The sequence below is a fragment of the Hyaena hyaena genome, unplaced genomic scaffold (assembly GCF_003009895.1).
Source record: "Hyaena hyaena isolate Hyena2069 unplaced genomic scaffold, ASM300989v1 scaffold_144, whole genome shotgun sequence".
Classification (NCBI taxonomy): domain Eukaryota; kingdom Metazoa; phylum Chordata; class Mammalia; order Carnivora; family Hyaenidae; genus Hyaena; species Hyaena hyaena.
The window spans coordinates 2,063,453-2,087,413 of record NW_024080776.1 but is presented as its reverse complement, the minus strand read 5'-3'; the positions used below and the strand labels follow the sequence as shown (position 1 = coordinate 2,087,413).

Genomic DNA, 23,961 nt, shown 5'->3' with positions numbered 1-23,961 from the left:
GGGGGTTTTGCTTAACAGTCTTCTAATGGTGTTCAGAGGACAAGGTTGTAGACATGATGTTTTATTTGGAGAAGGTAAATTCTATGTGGAAGTTTAAAAGTGATGAACGTAATCAGTCTTGAAAAAATTCAACTGGAGGGGCGTCTGGGTGGCTCCGTCGGTTAAGCATCCGACTTCGGCTCAGGTCATGATCTCACAGTTCGTGGGTTCGAGCCCCACATCGGGCTCTGTGCTGACAGCTCAGAGCCTGGAGCCTGTTTCAGATCCTGTGTCTCCCTCTCTCTCTGCTCCTCCCCCACTCGAGCTCTGTCTCTCTCTGTCTCAAAAATAAATAAAACAAACAAAAAAAAAAAAAAGAAAGAAAAAATTCAACTGGAATGTTTGAGAAGATGACCCTCCTTTGCCTGAGCCAATTGAGATCTCCGGGTGGGGGCTGGGGGGGGGAGGGGCTGGGAGGTGGCAACGCGTCCAGAAGCCTGCAGCACAACACTGCAGCATGAGAGCAATAACAATATTTAAACACGGGCTTGGCAGTGTTCCAACAGAACCTGAAAGTTCATCTGCCAACCCCTGGTATGTACAGTGTGTGGGATATAACAAGTAGTGAAAGCATAAAAACACGTATGGGAATCTAAAAACTTTAAATTCAAGATAGTTTTCTCTGGTGAACAAGGAAACAGACTGGGGAAAAATACTTATGAGGCATTTATTGGAAATGTAATGTTCTATTTATTTAAGCAAAACAAAACTCTGAGACAATATGGTATAGTAAGTCTTGCTGCGGGGCACCCGGGTGCCTCAGGTCATGATCTCACAGTTTGGGAGTTCAAGCCCCATGTCCAGCTGGCTGCTGTCAGCGCAGAGCTCGCTTCCGATCCTCTGCCCCCTGACCCCCTCTCAAAAATAAACATAAAAAGAGCTAGAACAAACAATCCTAAAATTTGTATGGAACTAGAAAAGGTCCCAAATAGCCAAAGCAATCTTGAAAAAGAAAACCAAAGCAGGAAGCATCACAATCCCAGACTTCAAGCTGTATTACAAAGCTGTAATCATCAAGACAGTATGGTACTGGCACAAGAACAGACACTCAGATCAATGGAACAGAACAGAGAAACCAGAAATGGACCCACAAACATATAGCCAACTCATCTTTGACAAAGCAGAAAAGAAACTTCAATGGAATAAAGACAGCAAGTGGTGCTGGGAAAACTGGACAGAGACATGCAGAAAAATGAACCTGGACCACTTTCTTACACCATATACAAAAATAAACTCAAAATGGATGAAAGACCTAAATGTAAGACAGGAAGCCATCAAAATCCTCGAGGAGAAAGCAGGCAAGAACCTCTTTGAACTTGGCCACAGCAACTTCTTACTCACGTCTCTGGAGACAAGGGAAACCAAAGCAAAAATGAATTACTGGGACCTCATCAAGATAAAAAGCTTCTGCACAGCAAAGGAAACAATCAGCAAAACTAAAAGGCAACCGATGGAATGGGAGAAGATATCTGCAAAGGATCTATCACATAAAGGGTTAGTATCCAAAATCTATAAAGAACTTATCAAACTCAACACCCAAAAAACAAATAATCCAGTGAAGAAATGGGCTAAAGACACGAACAGACACTTCTCCAAAGAAGACATCCAGATGGCCAACAGACACATGAAACGATGCTCAATGTCTCTCATTATCAGGGAAATACAAATCAAAACCACAATGAGATACCACCTCACACCTGTCAGAATGGGTAACATTAACAACTCAGGCAACAGCAGATGTTGGGAGGGAAGCAGAGAAAGTGGATCTCTTTTGCACTGCTGGGAATGCAAACTGGTGCAGCCACTCTGGAAAACAGTATGGAGATTCCTCAAAAAAATTAAAAACAGAACTACCCTATGACTCAGCAACTGCACTACTATTTATCCAAGGGATACAGGTGTGCTGTTTTGAAGGGATACACGCACCCCAATGTTTATAGCACCACTATCAACAATAGCCAAAGTATGGAAAGAGCCCAAATGTCCATCAATGGATGAATGGATAAAAAAGATATATATACATACATATATATATATATATATATATATATAGTGGAGTATTATTCAGCAATCAAAAAGAGTGAAATATTGCCATTTGCAACTACATGGATAGAACTACAAGGTATCATGCTAATAAGCGAAATTAGTCAATCAGAGAAAGACAAATATCATATGACTTCACTCATATGAGGACTTTAAGATACAAAACAGATGAACATAAAGGAAGAGAAGCAAAAATAATAAAAAACAGGGAGGAGGACCAAAACATAAGAGACTTTTAAATATGGAGAACAAACAGAGAGTTACTGGAGGGGTTGTGAGAGGGGAGATGGGCTAAATGGGTAAGCGGCATTAAGGAATCTACTCTTGAAATCATTATTGCACTATATGCTAGCTAACTTGGATGTAAACTTTTAAAAATAAAAAAATAATAAACATAAAAAAGACAGTGATAGTTATCATTATTATATTGTTTTGTTGTAAGTATAAAATACTACATTAGAAAATATGGGGGCACCTGGCTGGCTCAGATAGAGCATGCGATTCTTGATCTCGAGGTTGTGAGTTTGAGCCCCAAGTTGGGTACAGAAATTACTAAAAATAAATAAACTGTAAAAAAAATAAAATATTTAAGGGCATCTGGGTGGCTCAGTCAGTAGAACATCCAACCTTGATCTCAGAGTCATGAGTTCAAGCCCCACACTGGGCAGGGAGACTAAATATGTACAGACATACACACATAAATGATCTTAAAAAAAAAGAAAAAAGAAAACGTGAGTTAAATGTTCTCTTCCCCTATTATTTGAGATGTTAAATGTCTTAGGCCAATATAGTAGTTCCACACTGTTTATCTGTCATGCCTTTAATATATATAGAATACTATATATGTCATATATAACATAAAACATATTAACCTATCTATAGATAACATATTAGCCTAACATATGGAACATATATTATAACATATGTCCAAGCAGAAGCCATTATTAGGCACCTGAGTGCCTAATAATGTAGGAACACAGTGTGATGCCTGCTCTTGAGAGACAGCAGTGTGGTGCATGCAGTTGGAGTATAAACAATGTTATGAGGTGATGGAAATTAATCACATTTAGGAAAATCTGCAGCAAAGGTGAGGCAGTAAAAGGGTAGGAGAGGCCTTGGATGCCATGCTAAAGAGTCTGAAATTTATACCACTGGCAATGGAGAACCTCTTCAAGGACTGAGCAGAGAAATGACACAGTCAGATCTGTACTTTTTTTTTAATGTTTTCTTTATTTCTGAGAGAGAGACAGCGTGAGCAGGGAAGAGTCAGAGAGAGAGGAGACACAGAATCTGAAACAGGCTCCAGGCTCTGAGCTGGCTGTCAGCACAGAGCCCGATGTGGGGCTCGAACCCACGAACTATGAGATCATGACCTGGGCCAAAGTCCGACACTTAACCAACTGAACCACTCAGGCGCCCCAGATTTGTATTTTAGAAAGATCACTGGGATAGGGATATGGAGGACAGCCTGGAAAAGACTAAGCCAAGGGCAAGAAGATGCTACTACTTGACACCTCAGGCCCTTTGCCTTCAGAGAGGATGTGCATCCCAAAGGGTACTCAAAATGACTCACCAAACTATGGAAAGAAGACAAAACTCTTATTTATAAACGTTTCTAACATTTAACTTCAGCTGAGACATGCACAATCCCCATGTCAAATGCCTGTGGCACATGAGCTTCAGGAAAAATCCTCAAGGACTATGCGAGTCCCACGGCATGGAGGAGAGTGGACCATCAGTTGCTCACCTGCTTTGCAATGCAGTGCAGTTTATGCATTACAGAATGACATTAATGTCGCTAATCTCATAAGAATTGAGTCTCTGAAATAGGATCAGAACCAAATGATAATGAGATGGCGAGTAACCACAAATCTCTTACATCTCAAAGAAGCTCTCTAAGTATTGTCTGACAGAGTGGCTATTGAGATTTCTAGAACTAAAAGAGCAGTTGTGTATTTTTCTTTTACAAAAGTACTCGTGTTTCAAGTTTGCTGACCATGACTGGCATGACAAATGTCTGTTAGCAGAATGGTACTTTGCAGATATTCCAAAAATACACATGATGGTCCTTTCAAGGTAAAGGACATGTCTTAACCGAAGCTAGAAACTAGTTACTTTTTTAACAAAGATACTGTGTTGAATGCATTTTGAAAACCAATGTTTGGTAGTGTATCCACCTTTATGTTATTTTGTTGCCAAAAAGATATAAAAATGTCACTTATAAAAACTCTCACATTGGGGTGCCTGAGTGGCTCAGTCTGACTTCAGCTCAGGTCATTCCGGCTCTGTGCTGACAGCTCGGAGCCTGGGGCCTGCTTTGGATTCTGTGTCTCCCCCTCTCTCTGGCCCTCCCATGCTCATACTCTGTCTCTGTAAAAAAAAACACTCTCACATCTATATGTCAGTAGTTCTCAAAGTGGTGTCTGGACCCGTGAGGGTCCCCAAGGCCCTTTCAGCAGATCCCTGAGTTTAAAACTACTTTCATAATAATTTTCAGACACCATTTGCCTTATTCATTCTCACTTTCTCACAAGGGTCTAGCAGATTATCCACAGGCTACATAATGACATGTGACAACAGCACTGTCCACACAGCTAATGGAATGTATGGTTGTATTCTTGTGATTTAAAATTTTCTGAGTAATTTAAACACATTAAATATCAAGAGACAAAGCCCACAGAAGTGGAAGTTCTTTGGAGTTTCAATAATTTTAATTTTTTTTTAATTTTTTAATGTTTTATTTATTTCTGAGAGAGAGAGAGACAGTGCAAGCAGGGGAAGGTTAGAGAGACAGGGAGGTACAGAATGCAAAACAGGCTCCAGGCTCTGAGCTGTCAGCACAGAGCCCAACGTAGGGTTCGAACCCACGAACCACAAGATCATGATCTGGGCCGAAGTCAGACGCCCAAGTGACTGAGCCACCCAGGTGCCCCATGGAGTTTCAATAATTTTTAAGCTTATAAAGGGGTCCCTGAGACCAAAAACTCTAAGATTAACTGCTGTATAATTTTTTTTAATTTTTTAATGTTTATTTATTTTTGAGAGACAGAGACAGAGAACGAGCAGGGAATGGGTGGAGAGAGAGACACAAAATCTGAAGCGGGCTCCATGCTCCAAGCTGACAGCACAGAGCCCAAAACAGGGCTCAAACTCAAACCATGAGATCATAACCTGAGCCGAAGTCAGATGCTTAACCGACTGAGCCACCTAGGCGCCCCAAATTTATTTTTTATATGTTTTAAAGACTTAGTAATCAAGTGTTAACTATACTTTAATCAAAAAAAACAAAAACAAAAACAAAAACCAGTGGCATGCCTGGCTGGCTCAGAAGAACATACGACTCTTGATCTAGGGGTCATGAGTTTGAGCCCTACATTGGTGTAGAGATTACATTAATTAATCAATTAATTAAGAAAAAAACTTGGGGCACCTGGGTTGCTCAGTGGGTTAAGAGTCCGACTCCTGACTTCGGCTCAGGTCGTGATCTCATAGTTTGTGAGATCGAGCCCAGCATCAGGTTCTGCATTGACATCGAGGAGCCTGCTTGGATTCTCTCTCCCCCCGTCTCTCTACCCCTCTCCTACATGCACACATGTGTGCTCTCTCTCTCTCTCTCTCTCTCAAAATAAATAGACATTTTTGAAAACCCAGCAATAGAATTTTCTCTTTTTTAAAGATTTTACTTTTAAGTAATCTCTACACCCAAGATGGGCCTCCAACTCACAGCCCCAAGATCAAGAGACGCATGCTCCACCAACCAAGTCAGCGAGGTGCCCCAGTCATAGAATTTTCTAATGTGTTTAACATATTTCAAATAAAAGGTTTCAGTGGGTTTTTAAGTCATGTTAAAAATACATAAACATGTCACCTTTCATTACTTTGTGAGAAAAACCGACATCAAGGGAAGACAAATAATGATAAGACAAGGAAGTAGATGACATTTAATCTGAATAACATAAATTAAGTGGTACAGGAGCTCAGAGGGAAGGAACTCCTGTCAGCCAGGATGACCAGGGAGGAACCTAATGGAGAACAAGCCTGATTAAAATTCCATTATCATCTTTAAAAACACATTTGGGGGCACCTGGGTGGCTCAGTTGGTTGAGCATCCGATTTCGGCTCAAGGCATGATCTCACAGTTTGTGGGTTCAAGCCCCACGTCCGGCTCTGTGCTGACAGCTCAGAGCCTGGAGCCTGCTTCTGATTCTGTGTCTCCTTGTCTCTGTCTACCCCTCCCTTGCTTCTGCTCTGTCTCTCTCTGTCTCTCAAAAATATATAAATGTTAAAAAAAATTAATAAAAAATAAAAACACACTCAGAAGACGATGGAGGAGGAGCACAATTTCAGGGGGAAGCCACTGATGATGACGACAGGCTGAAGAAGTACACACTCTTTAGCTGCGCGTGCAGTGATCACATTATAGTAATACCAGTAGCAAGAGTGTGTGCATGTGTGCACATGTGGCTTCTGGGTGAGGGCTGGGAACAGCCGAAGAGTCATGTAAAATTTGCTGGCCTTTAAAGAATGTTTAAGCTGGTACAGTATCTGTATCAATTCTTCCCTTCCTGATCCTCGGGTAAGTCCCTGATGCCTAACACTCCCAGAAAGACCAGCATCACCAACAATTTAAGATGCAGAAACAAAACTAAAGTGCTGACAGTGGTTATCTCTACATGGTGGGACTGAAGGCTAATGATCTCATCACCTACCAGGAGCCAGGTAATATGCTAAGCGTTAGGAGAGAGAGAGCAAGAGAGACAGAGTATGAGTGGGGAAGGGGCAGAGAGAGAGAGGGAGACACAGAATCTGAAACAGGCTCCAGGCTCTGAGGTGTCAGCACAGAGCCCGACGCAGGGCTCAAACTCGGGCTCAAACTCAGGAACGGTGAGATCATGACTTGGCTGAAGTCAGATGGTTAACCAACTGAGCCAAAGCGCCCCTTAAAACTATTATTTTTATTAGAAGAGGTCCCTTATGTTATCTAATAGTACCAGGCTTTTTAACATCTTTTTGCTCGAACCCCCAGAGCAGCAAGCTTGCTAGGTAGGTGGGGTTTTTCCCCCCATTTTACAAATTTGGAAGCCAAGAGGACGCAAAGGGTTCTGAAACTGGCCCAGGGTCCCACTGTAGAAACTGCGGAAGCCATGACTGAAACCCTGGTCTGCTGGCCCCTGTCCAGGGTGCTCTCCCCGCGCAGGAAGGGCACGGACACAGCCCCTGCATCAAAGCTGGTCCCCTCCCCCACTCGCCTCCTCCTCTCTCCCCACACATAAAGATTTTACGACCCTTGTGTAGCAGGCACAGTACCGTGGCTGCACACATAACTTCCCATGTCAGGGAAACAAAGTAATCACTCCTCCGTGCCCTCCACACACAGTGACCTTCCTAAAAGGCAGAGCTGATTTCCTACCTTGGAATCCCTCGGTGGCTCCTAATCATGTGTACCATAAAAGCTTTGACTCCTGAACTCACACTGCCTTCACAAGCTGCCTTCTGCAGCCTCCACACACTCCCCAAACATACCCTTTCCTCCTGCCACTCAAGTGTCCCCAGCATGTAGCCACACTCTCTCGTGTTTCTAGGGCATTACGCACATTTCCTGCCTGAAAGCCTTTCAAACCCACATCCACCCCACTTATACCAAGTAATTCTTCAAGACTTCAGGCCAGGAACTGCCTTCCTTCCTTACAATGCCATGACCTAGCACAGAGCCTTGCACATAGCACATGTTCAGTAAATACCTTGGAGACAAGTAGGGTGTGAAGTGGGATGGGGGACACAGACAGGCACACAACTTAGTCAAATAAAATATGACACAGGTGAAAATAAGAAAGGTGTGGCAGGAATGCTATCCAAGGAAAGGGAAAAGGTAGGAAAACCTGGGAGAACACCTCTACTGATATTCCTGGATTTTCTCAAAGGTTTTTCAGATCCTGCTACTGTTGCTGGTGATGTCCATGAACGGGTGGGCTTTTTCTGAACCAGGTACTGCGCAAAGCACTGGACAAAAACAAACTCTTTTTATTCCCCCTATGCACTGAGAACACCCTGCGCATTATACTGATGAGGAATCTCAGGCTCAAAAATCAGACACTTGCTCTATGTCCGACAATTAATGGCAGAGACAAAATTTCAACCCAGATCTTGTCGCTGGAACCACAGCTCCAACCACTCTGTGCTAATCTTTTTTTTATCAAAAGTGAAATCTCCTTGCCAAATACCAAAGTTTGATGGCCTCAAGTAAACCCAATTAAACCAATGGGTTTAATTCCTTCTCAGTTTAGCAAGTAATAATGTACTTGTACTTGTTAAACCAATGGGTTTAAGATTCCTTCTTAGTTTAGCAAGTAATAATGTACCTCGAGTTATCTCACTCCTCCTGGCTAAATACTGTGAATATAAGTTAACTATGTTTTGGACCACTCTTGTGTTCATTACTGAGGGCGACGTAAAAATGTGATGCCCTTAGGCATGACTGCACTGTGGCCAAGGTATACCAGATTGCCCTTGTACCAGCAGCCCTGGCCCGTGGGCAGGTACAGTGCCTGTTATAGAGTTCAACTTCCCCATTCACCTTCATCTCACGCCTAGTTAGAGCAACCATTTCTTGCTGCTGTCAATGTGCTCATCTCTACCAGGCCAGCTGATTTTGCCACCTCCAATCTTCTATGGGCTGTGATACTCCTAAGTGATGGAGCAGTCCTCCATGCCAGCCGATTATGTCCAGCTCTTTGCTTTCCAGACACATGCTAACTGCAATTCCCTCCCTGCTCTTCTTTAAAGTTAGGTGTGGCCATGTGACTTGCCTTAGACCATGAAATGTCAACGAAAGTGACACATGCCACGTTGGGACTGATATTTCAAAAATCAGTGTCCCTTGGGGCACCTGGGTGGTTCAGTCAGCTAAGCATCCAACTCTTGATTTTAGCTGAGCTCATGATCTCACAGTTCATGGGTTTGAGCCCTGCGTCAGGCTCTGCACTGACAGCACAGAGCCTGCTTGGGATTCTCCCTCCCTCTCTCTCTCTGCCCCTCCTGGGCTTGCACTCTCTTTCTCTCAAAATAAATAAGTACACTTTAAAAAATAAAAATAGAAATCAGTGCCCCTTGGAGCGCCTGGGTGGCTCAGTCAGTAAAGCATCTAACTTGGTTTTGGCTCAGGTCATGTTCTCATGGTTCGTGAGATCGAGCCCTGTTTCAGGCTCTGTGCCGACAGCACAGAACCTGCTTGGGATTCTCTAAATAAATAAACAAACAAACTTAAAAACAAAAATCAGTGCCCCTTGATCACCATCTTTCGCTCAATCAAAATGATCATGGAAACACTATGTTCAGATGGAGTTTCCATCAGCCTGAGTCCCTGAGTGACGGTGAGGGGAATTCCCTGCGGGCTCTTGCTGCACACGTGGAATGAATGAAAAATCAACTTCTGTTCTGTTAAGCCACTTAAATCTGAATGGGTTTTTCTTAATGCAGTCTAATCCAAGCTATCCAGATAAACACATCAGATCATCAGATCTCTGAGTAAGGAATTCTCTCACATAATGTGAAGTAACTTTCTTGGCATCCATCTCGGTTCAAGGCTACGTGCAATATAAAATACACCTGTCAAGTACCTACTATGTACAAAACACTGTGCTAGATGATGAAGATGGTCTGTGTCTGGAAGAAGTTCCAGTCTTATGTTGATAACTGCGCCAAAAAGGCAGATGCCAGTGTTATAATGGTTTAGAGAGACAAGTCCCATGTAGATGAGAAGAAAAGTACAGAGAAGTTTCACAAAGGAAGTTACATATCACATGGCCCTGAAACACAGGTAAGAACCAACAATTAGAGATTCAAGGGGGTCATTTAAGATAGAAAAGGCGACATAAGCAAAGATGTGGAGAACAGCGAAGCACAAACAGCAAATACTTCTACTGACCTGGAAAACATCATAAAATCTAAGGGAATGGCAAGAAATTAGTTTATCCATGGTGTCTCCGCCAGCCTGGTCTGTGCTTAGTTCAACAGACAGGAGGGAACCATTCAAAATCTTGAGTGGGGAAGTGAGATATCTAGAGGTGATGATAGTATGCAGCGTAGATGGGAGGAAAGAAAAAAAAAAAAAACGTTGGGTGGTTTCTGCAATAACTCAAGAGAACGGTATCAATGACCCTAAATAAGCATGATGACAGTAGAAATGGAAAGCAGCAGATGCCAAAAAGAGCGTGGCGGCATATCAGCAAGACCTGACAACCAAGTGAGCACGAGGGGAGAAGGGAATAAAGGCAAGAAGGCATCTCAATGTGCAGATCCTGGGTAGCTACGAAGAGTAGATTAATCAGAAAAGTGACAAGAACAAATAAAGTGCCACCGTGTATTTTTCAAAACGCTAGCTCTAGCTTCACCCGAAGTAAATGCTACTACCAGTTCAATCCTTTGCTCTCCTGGGACAAAGTTACTTCTCAATCTGATGCTAACCACCTACCTTTTTCGTACAAACCTATCTCCTATTTTTCCCAATAAGAACCCCCTGAAACCACCCCTGAGCACTTTGGGTTCTCCCCTGCCCCCATGACCATCCTCACTTCTTCCTCTTCATCCCCGCCCTCCCCCTCCCAAGGTTTACCCATTCATGGCTCAAGTCAAGCTCCACCTTCCCTGTAAAACCTTCCTCAAACACATGGGTTTCTCCTTTTCCCAGTTTCCCAGACCTACTGCTAGGAATTCTAGAGGCAATATCATTAGTTATCATTTTCCTGTGTGTCCTTTATTCCCACAAATAGCTCATGGGTCTGGTCAGACCAAGTCTCTTTCTTCCATTAAAGGTCTTGAGTTTCCCACAGTCCTGTGACCTTGTACACAATATGTATTCATTAGACACTCTATTGATAACCCAAAGCCAATTACTCTAAGAATATGTACATCTTATTTCCTCTTAATAGCTTACTTTTATTAAGTCATGATTAGATATTTAGACATGCAAAATAGGCAGCCTCAGCACCTAATACTTCAAAACGTCCTTGAGTTAAAAATACTTAATCTTAAGGAGCTGCTATTGCCTTAAGACATGATCTGAAAACACCATTTGATCATGAACTTTTCTGCCAGCTTCCTTTTAATCCGTTTGACTTGAAGGCATACCAAACTGTTCAATGATCATCACTCCAAGGTGATTCTGACTTAGAAATAACCTAATTTCCCATGCCGACGATTGCTTTTGGGAACCTAATAAGTGTTTTCGTTGTACCTTCACATTCAACTAGCAATAGTAGAGACAACGCAGACTATATCCACAATAAAAAGTTCCTAGATTTTACAAAATAACAGCTGCCTTCATTGCTCGCGCTCCCTCTCTCTCTCTCAATTAACTACTATGCTTTACAGTTTACGTTTCACTCCTCCTAGCATGTGAGGGAAACACAAACAGAAATCAAGTTTATTGAAGAATCCTAAAAACAAGCAATCGTATAAAGGAATCCAAAATATTCGCAGGACACCATCCTAACCAAGCCTGCTGTCATCACTAAGATATTTCCCCTTGCAAGCAAGACCGGCGAGTTAACAATGGGGAAAAGAAAAGTGCGAGAGGGAAAGGAAGCAGGAGAGGCGTACTCTGCCATCAAAGTGACTTGGTCTTCAGGACGTCTGGCTGCCAGGAGAGCAGAAAGCAATGACAGCCGCTATCAGGACGCCGCAGATTCCCGCTCAGGCTGTCCCTGCACTTCCTTCCCCTTCCCACAGCCGAGGCCCGCCTGCCCGTCCTTCCTCTGCGCCAAGGTGCGCAGCGCGGCGGGGTCCCGCACGCAGGTGACCTCACACCGCTCGGCCCGGGGCCAGCCGTCCTCCCCCCGAGGCCTGGCAGCCCCTTCCCGGCCGAGCTCGCCCAGGGGCCGGGCTCCTGGCCGGAGTCCCCAGTCCGAGCCGCACTTCGGTACGCGGGGACAGCTAGGCCGTGTGTCCCGACCGTCCCTTCTTCCCCAGCGCGGGCGGGCGGGCTCCGCGCGCCCCGCCGGGACCCCGGGCGGCGGGGGAGGGGAGGGGTGGGGAGGGGTGGCGCGGACACCGTTAGCCGCGGTGGCTATCGCGCCGCGACGCGCGCACGACGGGCTCTTACCGCAGCGGAGAGGGAGGCAGGGGGGAGGCGGCGCCCGGCCCGACGCGGGCGGGAAGGCGGAGGCGAGGGCGCAGGCGGCGGCGGCAGCCGCGGGGGACCCCGGCGGGCGCCCACGACGCGGTGGGCTGCCTGGGCGCCGCCATAGTGGGGACGCAGCGGCGGGCGGAGCGCGCGGCCGCGACCCGGGGACGGCGGGACCACCAATCCCGCTCTCCGCCTCAGCGCCCTCGCCGGGGGTCGGGCATCCACGGCCAATCGGGCCGCGGGAGCCGGGCGGGGCGCCGGGCTGACCAATGCAGAGCTGCGCTGCGGGCAGCGGGCGAGCGCAAGCTCGCGGAGGCCCAATAGGCACGGGCACCCCCACTTTCCCGACCCGCCCACCCCGCCCGCCGCGGGGACCCGGGTTGCGGGCGGCGAAGAGCCGCGGCGGGCCGAGCGGGCCCGGCCTGCTGGTCGGCGCTAACACTTCGCCTCGGCTCCCCGGGGCACGCCTGCCGCCTTGAAGCATCCTACTCCACCCCCAGCATCACGCACGGGAGGGCGCCCGTTCGTGCGGACCCTTGACGCCAGCGGAGACGACCCAGCCCCTCGGGAGCCTGTTTTCTCGCTGACGTGGTTGGCCGGGGGCCTCCCGGGCCTAGAGTACAGGGAGGTCACCGTCATTCCATGCCGAGGGCAGCAGCTGCCGCCCGGAGCCCAGCGAGCGCCGCCCGTGAGCTCTCGGACGCCCAAGGCTTGGAGACCTCTACGGGGCCGGGCGGCCCTGCCGGATCCTATGGGGTAAAGGGGGGGGGGGGTTGGGGGGCAGCATTCCCTGGCCGCTATTCGGTATTGCCCATTTCAGAGTCTGGCAGAAAGGGTTTTAGTCCTGGTCCCGGACCTGGTCTACCCTGTGCAGCTCCCAGCTCTCGTCCACCATTTCTAAGGCAGAGCACGGGCACCCACCTGGGGCACAGTGTGAACCGTAGGGCGTCCAGTGGGATTGACGCAAGGGAGAAAATATTGTCGGGCTGCGACCCTTGCTTGCCAACCCAGAGATCCTACCTTAGGAAAGGAGGGCAGTTTGCCCTGACAAAAAGGCTTCTGGTTAGAACCTGCCTAGAACGCTCCCCGGAAGTGTGTCCGCTAAGGCCTGGGCCTGACTGCACTGGCAGGCAGTGAGGAAGAAACCCAAGGGCCAGCCTGGAGGCGCCAGGCTGACTCTTCAGAAGGGTATGCCGCTCTTGATCTCGGGGTCATGAGTTCGAGCCACCACCCATGGGGTGTCAAGATCACTTAAATAAAACAAAGTCTGAAAAATGCAACGGCCTGTTCTGTGGGATTTGAGCAAGTCTCATCACTTCTTTAAACTTCCCTTTCCCCAGAGTTATTACTTTGACTATAATTCAAAGTGCAAAATTTCTAGAGAAACAGCTGCTAAGAATTCTGCTGGGGTGAGACCAGGCACCTGGGCCCTGCAGGTCATTCATTAGGGATGGCAATGGTGGGGTCAGTGAGAGGTAGCAAGGCCTGGAACCCTGAGCCAAGTCTAGGGAAGTGTTCCTTCAATTCAAAGATGTGTGCTCCAAGAGCTCAACAATTCATTAAGGCCTGGCTCTGCCTAGTCTCTCAAATGAAGTCTTGGATGCTGAACAAAAAAAAAAAAGTCAACTTCCTTTTCTTGGACCCAGAAAGGAGTTGGCACAGAAAAGTGTCTTTGAAACCTCCTGCCCCCCACCTCCCCCACAACCAGACACGAGGTAGCATCCACCTCCTAAGCCCCAGGACACAAAGCAGCATTGAGAGCTGCTGAGCTGACCCAAGCCTCTCCAGCACCTGGACAGGGCCAGGCGCTCCAAGGGCGAGCTGGAGCAGCTCTGCTGTGCCCACATCCTGCACCTAGTCACTGGCACCTCGCTGCCCTGTGCTACTCCATCCTCAGACACCTGGACCCCAGAAAGCCACCAGGCAAAAGGACTGATCTTTTCCCAGGGAAGCTTCTCACCAACTACAGGCAGCTCAGAGCAGCTTCAAGACCCCAATGGATCCCATTAGGAGACAAGTCTCTTGCTCTTAAAGCACCTAAAATATACTTCCTTTCAAGCTTGTTCCACAATTTGTATGGAACACCAATGCTGACATGTACTTAGACTAGTCCGTGAAGATAATAATCAAGTGCTGCAAAAGTGAGGAATCAAACCCAGTTTGACTGTGGAAGTGGTCTGGTCCTCTATGCCCATCTTCCCATCCCTCAGGCAAAGGAAGCAAAACAAGGTGCTCAAAGCCACAGGTGCCTCTGCCCCCCATGTCCCACCTTGCTTGCCCTAACACGGGACAACAGGACCAGGACTTGACAAGGAACCCATCCCTTTCAGAAGCTTCCTAGATCCTGCCCGAGGTTTTCTTAAAAATACGCAGCCCTGCTCCAGAGCCTATGACCAGATACAACCCCAGCCTGACCCTGGGCCACTCCGGCTCCTTGGGGCAGACACAGCCAATCCTCTGCTCAACACATTTTATTGCTAAGGACAAGGTGATGCACCAGTTTTCAAAATAATTTGGTTTATAGCGTTCATACGTAACAAAAAACAGGGAAGTATTATAAATCTGATTCTTGTATACACAGGGTATAGGTGTGAAGCCCTCCAATCCCGGGCCCAGGCAAACAAATTCATGAGGAGCAAAAACCTGTTTAACCCCTTCAGTGTTGCCCTCCAGTCCCACCCCCACCCCCAAATCAGCTCCCTCCCACCCCCAGACCAGGGACATATCTAAATCTGCCCCTGGTCTCCAGTGGCCCCAGTTCATCTTAACCCTCCCAGCCCCTGCATGATTGCAAATTTTCTGTTGACAAAATCACCCACCAGGCTCTGCCTGCTTCCATCATTAAGATCCCCCTTCAGGGTGTTCCCCACCCACAGCGTCTAATACTGTGCCACAGGGGCTCTGTGCCTAGAATGATATGGGCACACACCCATATACTGCCTCTATCTTCTCCTTCAAGACAGTACAAAGAGGTGGCATTAATTCCTTAACATCTCAATACTGCAGCTTTGCCAGCACTCCCTTGAGGCAGTTCCAGGGACAGATAGATGCCACACTCGTCTCCAGCCAAACCCCAGGAGCCTTTACTCTGCTAAGCTGAGGGCAGAATTTCACATTTTGTTTGCCCTGGACAGGCAAGGAGGCAAGTAAAGGCCAGGGGCTGGCAGAAGCTGGTCCAAACCAAACACACACGCACACACACACACACACGCGCGCACACATAAATACAAAAGGGGGAGGGAGTAAGCACCAGCACCTCTGCCTAGTTGGTGCAGGTGGTTGTTAGGAAGCTAAGTCCCAGGCCAGGAATAGGGCAACCAGCCCGGCCAGCACAGGCGACCCCACTGGAGACTGGGGCCAGTGCAGCCACAGCATTTCAGTGCTCAGCCCTTCAGCTGGGAGATAGGAGGCTGCTGCCACATGTCCAAGAAAGGCTTGTCCTTTCACTACAGCGGAATGCGATGGGGGTAGGGGCGTGAGAAGACGATGGGGTCAGTTATTCCATTCCTTTTCATTTTACAACTTCACTTTCGTGACTTCAGAGTTCCAAGTGTCTGCTGTGCTGTGGAACCCCAGAGTGCTCTCGCCTTGATGGCTGGGCACCTCTCGGCCCCGGGAAGCACCTACTCCATGATGGCTCGGTATAGTGCAGGCTCGATGTAATCCTCCCGGTATCTGGAGTTGATCACTCGTTGCCGTTTCTTTTCCTGCTTAACCTCTTTCTCCGTGAAAATCTCATTGAAGCGCATGTCTGAGGCTACTGACTACAGAAGAATAAACAAACCAAATGAGCACTCTGTGGCCAACCACTCGGAGTGGAAAACAGAAGGACACACCCTTGCCTTGTTCCCTCCCTCCCAGACCGGAACCGAGGGCACACAAAACACACTCACCAGTCTAGACTTGACTCTCTTGGGAAGCTCTTCGTCCAGCGTGTACACGTCATCTCTCTTAACCACAAGCTGTGAGCCGTCCTCGAACTCCACCTACCAAGCAAACAGAGGCCTTTGGCTAAGACATCCCTGACTCACTCCCTGGTCCACTATGCACAGTGGCTACTTTCTGCTGTCACAGGAAGGATCCAGAACACAGGAAGGATAAGGACTGCCAAATTTGAAACCACCCCCGGCAGACTGAACACAGGGCAGCCCCTAGCTCTGAAAAGGTTCTTACTGACCCCTGAGCTCTTCCAAGAGCAAAGGCTCGCCTCTAAGAAGCAGCACTGAATCAATCAAGAGCTCCCCAGCCCCCAACAAAAAACGTTTGGCTACCTGGTACATCTGGATAGGGTGGGATGCCACAAATTTGGCTCCGTAGACTTGGCCATCTGTCCATCTGACTTGGACCACTTCTCCCTCAGCAGGAGGACCCAACTGGAGGCAGTCCTGGCTCTGAGGGAACAGTAAGGGAGAAGGGTGAGAGGAAGGCCCCTCTGAGCACAGGGGTGACCGTCACCTACTTAGGGAAGAATGAACCAGGGCAGATTCCTACTCAGACACCCAAGCAAGGCAGGCTCTCTCTGGGCTGGAAGACACAATGGTTAAAGACCTGCCCGCTAAGTCACAAGCTGGCCCCAGATCTCTGCCTCTGCTGCTCTGAGGGGACAGAAAAGAGCAGCCAGAGTAAACTTCCAGTGAACTTCATAAACACAGGGTCAAGATCAAGAATCCTCTTCATGCTCCTTCAACTGTCCCTCTAAAGAACAGGGGACAGAACTCTGCCCTGAAGAAATACTAGCACATAATTTCAGAGTACTAGAACATACATTATTAGCCTCGTTCACTGTGCTGACCTTGGCAATAATGGTATAAGACCTGTTAACAGGCAAAACGGTTCACATCTTAACACAGGGCAGCGGCTCCAAGCATTATTAGTTGTTATTACATCCTGCACCATCGTGCACTCATAATTTAGGAAAAGAAAAAAGAAAAAGGCCTGGCCTCACATGACAAGGTCTGTTGACGAAGCAGAAAAATGTATGAATTCTGTCAAACCTTAGTCCTTGAGAACACATGTGAATACTCAAAAGGGCGCTTTGCCGCCTGCTGAGGTAGGATGGTTATCCTGAGGAAAAGCACTGTGTAACTTAATTGGGAGCTGCTTTGTTCATGGAGCACCAGCTTTATTTGAAAAAAAATGCCTGGCAGACAAACGATGGTTACTCAGACTTGGGTACTGGCAGACTTCTTGGAAATGAATGAACAAGCCTGTCACTTCAAGGAAAATATCGGACGGTACTGCCAATGACAAAACCTAAGCTTTTAGAAAAATTAGAACTTCAGAAGTGTAGTTATCATCACGATCAGCTTGAAGCTTTGCCAAATTTAAAGATATTTCTAAGAATGGGGATACTAATAAATGTGTTTTCTGATACTGTATAATAAAATTTAACATGTGGAAAATCTGCATAGCCCAATGTATGGGTATTTTCTAACTGACCAAAATTATGCAGAGGTGAAGATCTATTCTCAGTGCAAGACAGACCAGTGGATTTTAATGTAACAGAGTGCGCAAAGTCCATTAACCCACTTTCAGATTCCACCCTGCATCTAACTTTTAAGAAATACTACTCGTTGAGTTTTGGTGTAGTATCAAAGAAAAATCAGAATGGTATGAAATGCTATTAAGACTCCTCCCCTTTCCAATTAGTACAGAACTGTGTGACGCTGAATTTTCTTCACATACTTTAACCAAAACAATATATCACAGCGGACTGAATGACCACATGACAGTAGAGAGATTTGCAGGAAAATGGCATTCTTCCCACCAGTATTTTTTGTTTTAAAATAGTTTCTAAAATAGTTTTTTTTTTTTTCATTTTAAAAAACCCAAACTATTTTAAATAATTAATCTCCATTTTAACTTTTAATGAGTAAACACTAATAGACACAACCCACAAAAAAGCTCTTTGGGGAAACACGTGAATCAAGAGCAAAAATGAACTATTGGACCTCATCAAGATTAAAAGCTTCTGCACGGCAAAGGAAACAATCCACAAAACTAATAGGCAACTGACGGAATGGGAAAAGATAGTTGCAAATGACATATCAGATAAAGGGTTAATATCCAAAATGTATAAGGAACTCACCAAACTCCACACCCGAAACACAAACCCAGTGAAGAAATGGGCAGAAGATATGAACAGACACTTCTCCAAAGAGGACATCCAGATGGCCAACAGACACATGAAACGATGCTCAGCATCCCTCCTTATCAGGGAAATACAAATCAAAACCACACTGAGATACCACCTCATGCCAGTCAGAGTGGCTAAAATGAGCAAATCAGAGGACTCTAGATGCTGGTGAGGATGTGGGGAAATGGGCAACCTCCTACACTGTTGGTGGGAATGTAAACTGGTACAGCCCCTCTGGCAAACAGTGTGGAGGTTCCTCAAAAAATTAACAATATAACTCCCCTATGACCCAGCAATAGCACTGCTAGGAATTTACCCAAGGGATACAGGAGTGCTGATGCATAGGAGAACATGTACCCCAATGTTCATAGCAGCACTCTCAACAATAGCCAAAACATGGAAAAAGAGACTGTCCATCAATGGACGAATGGATCAAGAAGGTGTGGTTTATATATACAATGGAATACTACATGGCAATGAGAAAGAATGAAATCTGGCCATGTGTAGCAACATGGATGGACCCTGAGGGTGTTATGCTTAGCGAAATAAGTCAGGCAGAGAAGGACAAATATATGTTTGCACGTATAGGAGGATTAGGAGGAACTTAACAGAGGACCACGGGGGAGAAGGGGGAAAATGGCGAGGGAAAGGGAGAGAGGCAAACCACGAGAGACTCTTGAATGCTGAGAACAAACTGAGGACTCATGGGTGTGCGGGGGGAGCGGGGAGATGGGCACGGAGGAGGGCACTTGTGGGGATGAGCACTGGGTATTATATGGAAACCAACTTGACAATGAACTATTTGTAAAAAAAAAAAAAAAAAAAGAAGTTCCCTATCCCAAATGCATATAATCACTGTAAGAATAATAAATAAAACTATAATTACTACCAAAAAAAAAAAAAAAAAGCTTTTTGGGGACCTCAGTAACTTTCAGAAAATAGAGTGCTGAGGTCATTGATCTGTAAGTCAGAGATAACACCACTTGCTTCCTGGAATTGGTATGAGAAGACAGACACACCTGACCTGAAGCACTTAGCACAGACCCTTGTGTACTTAGCCTAATAAATCATAGCTATTCTACTGCCACAAATACTATTAATATGATCTTTACTAGGACTTAAGTCTACCTTGTAACTAATGAATGTGCTTTTAGGAACTAAGCTGCTAATGCGGTTTCAAAGTAGGAAATCCCTGGTTTGTCAAAGGAAGAAGTGGCTTCATCCCACCGCCCTGGGGCTTAATCTAACACATGAAAAGGCAGTGCAGGTAAGGGAAACTCGAACTAAGTCCTGAATACTAAGCCAGGAAACCTAGAAGTGGGTCCAGGCAAGAGCCTCCAGTGTGTCAGGTATCAATAGTATAAGTAGGCCAGGAATGTCTCCAAGCAGTTTCTACTCAGCCTCAAAGCCTTCAGCTGTAAGGGACCACACATCTACTAAGAGAGCATGACAGGAAAGAAAGATTATTTCTTCCAATATCACACAGCTACTAGGCACTGGAGCTAGTATCGGCACACTGGTTGGTTTCTGATACCTGGGCTCTTCCATTGCATAAGAACACGTGAAGGTGTCGTTTAGACTGAAATATAAGCATGTTTCAGGGTGTTGCAGAAAACACAGATTCCTATGAGCTTCTAGAGAAGCAGGGTAGCCTAGCAGCACACAATTTTGTTTGCAAGGGAAGACCAGCACAAATGATTCTTTCTGTTCAGAGAACTAATTAATGGGCCGGTGGACCTGGCTAGAAATGGCAGGCTGGCCCACAGCCGGACCTACAAACGCCTCCATCCCCACCCACCGCCCAGGAAGTGCCTTGCAGACATTACCACTATGTCCTCAGGATACAGATTGTCGCTGAAGGAGCCATCATCAAAGTTGACTTCATAGAAGGTCTCAGTGGTGAGCCTGACCACCTCACACTGGTAGAAGCGCCCGTTCTTGTGCTTGCTAATGACCTTCTGTCCTGCAGTGATGCTCTGCAAGGCCCCCTTGGCACGCTGGAAAAAACAGAGGCTTGGGTTACTCCCACGTGGAGTTGACAGGCCTGGAAAATGGGGACCGGGACTGGCCTGGAAAAATAGAAAGGAGCAGGGGATGGGAGCTGAACCAGGTGTTCTCAGACATCCACACCTCAGCAGGGCCACTACCAGAAACCAGTGTCCAACTGTCCTCCATAATCCTCGCTCCCTAGTTCCCGCTCCACACCTGGTCCTCATACCACACTGCCTCCCAGAATGCTCTTGTGTAACTTCCCTATTGTTGCCGGGAACTGACCCAACAGCACCTACCAATGCACGCAGCTTAGACAGGCATCCAGGGAGACACTCAGCAGATCTGAGCCCAGGGCCGCAGACGATGCTCTATGCAGATCTCAGCACCGGCTCTATGCTCAGGGCTGTAGCACAAAGGCTCAGGTTCCCTGGACGTTCTCAGATGTATGTGACAGGGGGCTCCCCATCACATCACCCTGTCATTCTGAATTTACCCTTGATGTAAATGGCATCACAGAGCATGGGGTAGCACTGTTATCCAACCACTCCTCCCCCGGGTCCTCAAGCACTGCGCTCCAGCCATGCTGGCCTCTGTGCTGTGCCTGGAGCACGTGTGCCAAACACATTCCCTCCTCAGAGCCACTGCCCTGCTGTTCCCTCACCCTGAAGTGCTATTCCCCAGCCTTCTGCACACTGGCCCCCTCACAACCAAATGTCAATCTACTGACACTGTTCCTTACTATTCCTCTTCCTTCCCCTTATCCTGCGAAGTATTTATCCATCACGCTTCTCCCTGTCTGAGATACTGTACATTTACACATTTCTGTGTGTTTTTCAACTACATGCAGCAAGAGGACAGGCACTGTTTTGCCTTGTTCACTTATATCCCCAGCACCTAAAACTAGGACTGACATGTAATAGATGCTCGATAGATATTTGAAGAATGATTAGTGAGGACGCCCGGGGGGCTCAGCTGGTTTAAGCATCTGACTGTTGGTTTTGGCTCAGGTCATGATCTCACAGTTCATGAGTTTGAACCCCATGTCAGGCTCTGTGCTAACAGTGCGGAGCCTGCTTGGGATTCTGTCTCCTCTCTCTCTGTCCCTCCCCTACTCGCTGGCTCTCTCTGTCTCAAAATAAACTTTAAAAAATTAAAATTAAAAAACTACAGAATGATTAGTGAAAAAAATACTATACTGCCCCCCATTTTCTCAAAGTATCAGTAGTCTACAGGTGCCAACTGAAGGGTATGCAGAGCTAATGACAGTCCCCAAATCACCATCCTGCCTACGTAACAACACTCCTGCTTCCCTGAGCCTTCAGCGCTACCTCACTCACTGCCCCTCCAGAGTCTCTTCCTCACAATGACTATCTTCCCACTTCTTGAGCTCCAAACCTACCTGACCACCTCTCATGCCCAGTGAAACATCATTATGGAAAACGAGAATCCAGTCGGCCAACAAGGCCTCTTCCATGATCCCAAAAGGTAGTGACATGTTTGCTCCTCCAGACTTGCACTCTATGGTGCCCTTCATTACTGTATTTATTGTACTGTTGACAAATCTTCACCACGGTCTCTTCCAGTAGACTCTAACTTCCCCAACTACAGTGTGGCTTCTGACAGAAGAGCCCATGGCAACTCCTCAGTACGTGACACCAATGACCTGCCTGCCCCAGAGTGAGCTTTGTGATGCCCTCCACCAGTGTCTGTTGGCCCTTCTCAGCTACTTTCACAGGCTCATCCTCTACCATCTGTTCCTTACGTTAGGGATCTCCAGAGTCCAATGACCCTGTTAAATGCTGATAAGATCCAAATCTTCGCTCTCATAGTTAGAGCAGCTGCCTCCCAGCAGCTCCAGCAGAATGTTCCAGCAATGACCTCAAAGCCAAAAATGCCCTCTCCTCTTCCAGCTCACCCCCGTTTCCCCTGGAAATTCGTTCTGGTCACAGTTAACAGCATCATCATATTTTCATCTTCTCCATGTTTCAGGAGAGCCACCTGAGCCATCGTAACTTCACATCCCTCGCCCCTTCCCCATTAACCTCTCCAAGGTGGTCAACAACCCTGGCGAACCTACCCATCGTAGGATCCCATGTTAGATGCGACCTCAGAGCTCTGCCTACGTGTTCCCACTCCAGGCCTCACTTCACTCTCAGGCTTACCAGTCTTCCTGCCTCAAATTCTTATTCTCTGAGCCCCTGAATCCACCACTGGAGTTAAGTGTATAAAAAAAATATGGTTCCAAATCTAAATTTTTGAGAAGTTCTCCTCATTGAGTGAAAGAGGGATCAAATTCCTAAGTAGGACAGTCCAGGGCCTTCACTGACAGCTGCTATTTGTCTTTAAGTATCACCCTTGCCATATTCCTAGAATGTCTTCCATGTTTGTTCTCCTGAGATTTGTTCATTTGGCTTTTTTTCTAAGTTTATTTATTTATTTTGAGAGAAAGTGTGTGTGCGTGCGTGCGCTCGCATGTGTTCATACACTCACGCACGCGCACACAAATGGGGGAGGGGCAGAGAAAGAGAGAATCCCAAGCAGGCTCTGTGCTGTCAGCATGGGAGCCCAATGCAGGGCTCAATCTCATGAACTTGGGCTGAAATCAAGAGATGGACACGTAACCAACTGAGCGACTCAGGTGCCCCTCATTCTGCTTCTGAAGCCATGAACACCTTCCCTCTCACAACTCCAACTTACTGTTTAAGTCCCACTTCAATATTTACTTATTTTTGAGAGAGAGAGAGAGAGAGCGAGAGAGCGAGCGCACGAGTATGTTTGTGTACAAGGGAGGGGCATAGAGACAGGGAGACACAGAACTGGAAGAAGCTTCCATAACCTGAGCTGTCTGTCAGCACAGAGCCTGATGTGGGGCTCGAACTCACAAACTGTGATATCACAACCAGAGCTGAAGTTGCTTAACCAACTGAGCCACCCAGGTGCCCAAAGTCCCAGGTCAAATGCCACCTTCCACCCAAACCCCTTCATAACTTGTCTCATTAAGATGACATGTAATATTCTCCAAGCTTCACTATTTAGAGAAGCACAAAAATCCCTACTGTACAGTACTGATGGTTAACTGTTCGAAGCTCTCTCCATCAGTTCGCAACACCTACATAGCTTCTGCTCTGCCCCAGGACACGGTGGTAGGTGACAGGGACACTCATGTTAATAACAACAGGGTCCCTCAAGAAGTGACAAACAAGTAGACATAATCACAAAGAATCAACCACAAGCAATTTGGTGCCGCTGGATTAGGAAGTACAAGGCAGGCAACGGAGATGCACGGGGGCCACCTGTGAATCCCTACTTATTAGCAGCCTCCATAAAGCAGAAGGCTGGAGAAAATACGTGCTGACACAGTAAATGGACGGCCTGCAGAGAAGATGATCGGTCAAGAGGATTCTAGAACGGTACCTTCCCTCACCTCCAAATTAGGAATCTTGTGCCGAAAGCAGGTAATGAAGACGACGAAAGGCCAATCGTCCGGCTGCATCATCACCCCAGCAGCCTGGGCGCAGCTCACGTGGAAGGCAGTCGGACAGCGGCCATGGGAGCACTGCACACAGCAGCCAGCTGTTCTTTTCCTCCGCTTCTTACAGAAGACACATTTCTAGGACACAGGGGAAGC

At 46.9% G+C, this 23,961-nt stretch overlaps 2 protein-coding genes across 4 annotated transcripts in view; both read right to left on the bottom strand.

The window, feature by feature from the left end:
- The window catches only part of ST3GAL3 (ST3 beta-galactoside alpha-2,3-sialyltransferase 3), a 197,381-nt gene extending 185,048 nt beyond the window's left edge, over nt 1–12,333 (bottom strand). For both annotated transcript variants that reach the window (XM_039238715.1, XM_039238716.1), the window contains exon 1: nt 12,182–12,333. The gene's annotated coding sequence lies outside the window, so the exon portion shown is untranslated. The remainder of the gene's footprint in view (nt 1–12,181) is intronic.
- Nucleotides 12,334–14,946: 2,613 nt separating this feature from the next.
- The window catches only part of KDM4A (lysine demethylase 4A), a 47,770-nt gene continuing 38,755 nt past the window's right edge, over nt 14,947–23,961 (bottom strand). For both annotated transcript variants that reach the window (XM_039238632.1, XM_039238631.1), the window contains exons 18-22: nt 23,758–23,943; nt 20,168–20,338; nt 16,477–16,596; nt 16,099–16,191; nt 14,947–15,969 (exon numbers count right to left, since the gene is read on the bottom strand). In XM_039238632.1, the coding sequence (XP_039094563.1) occupies nt 15,829–15,969; nt 16,099–16,191; nt 16,477–16,596; nt 20,168–20,338; nt 23,758–23,943 (711 nt within the window). In that variant the 3' untranslated portion in view covers nt 14,947–15,828. The remainder of the gene's footprint in view (nt 15,970–16,098; nt 16,192–16,476; nt 16,597–20,167; nt 20,339–23,757; nt 23,944–23,961) is intronic.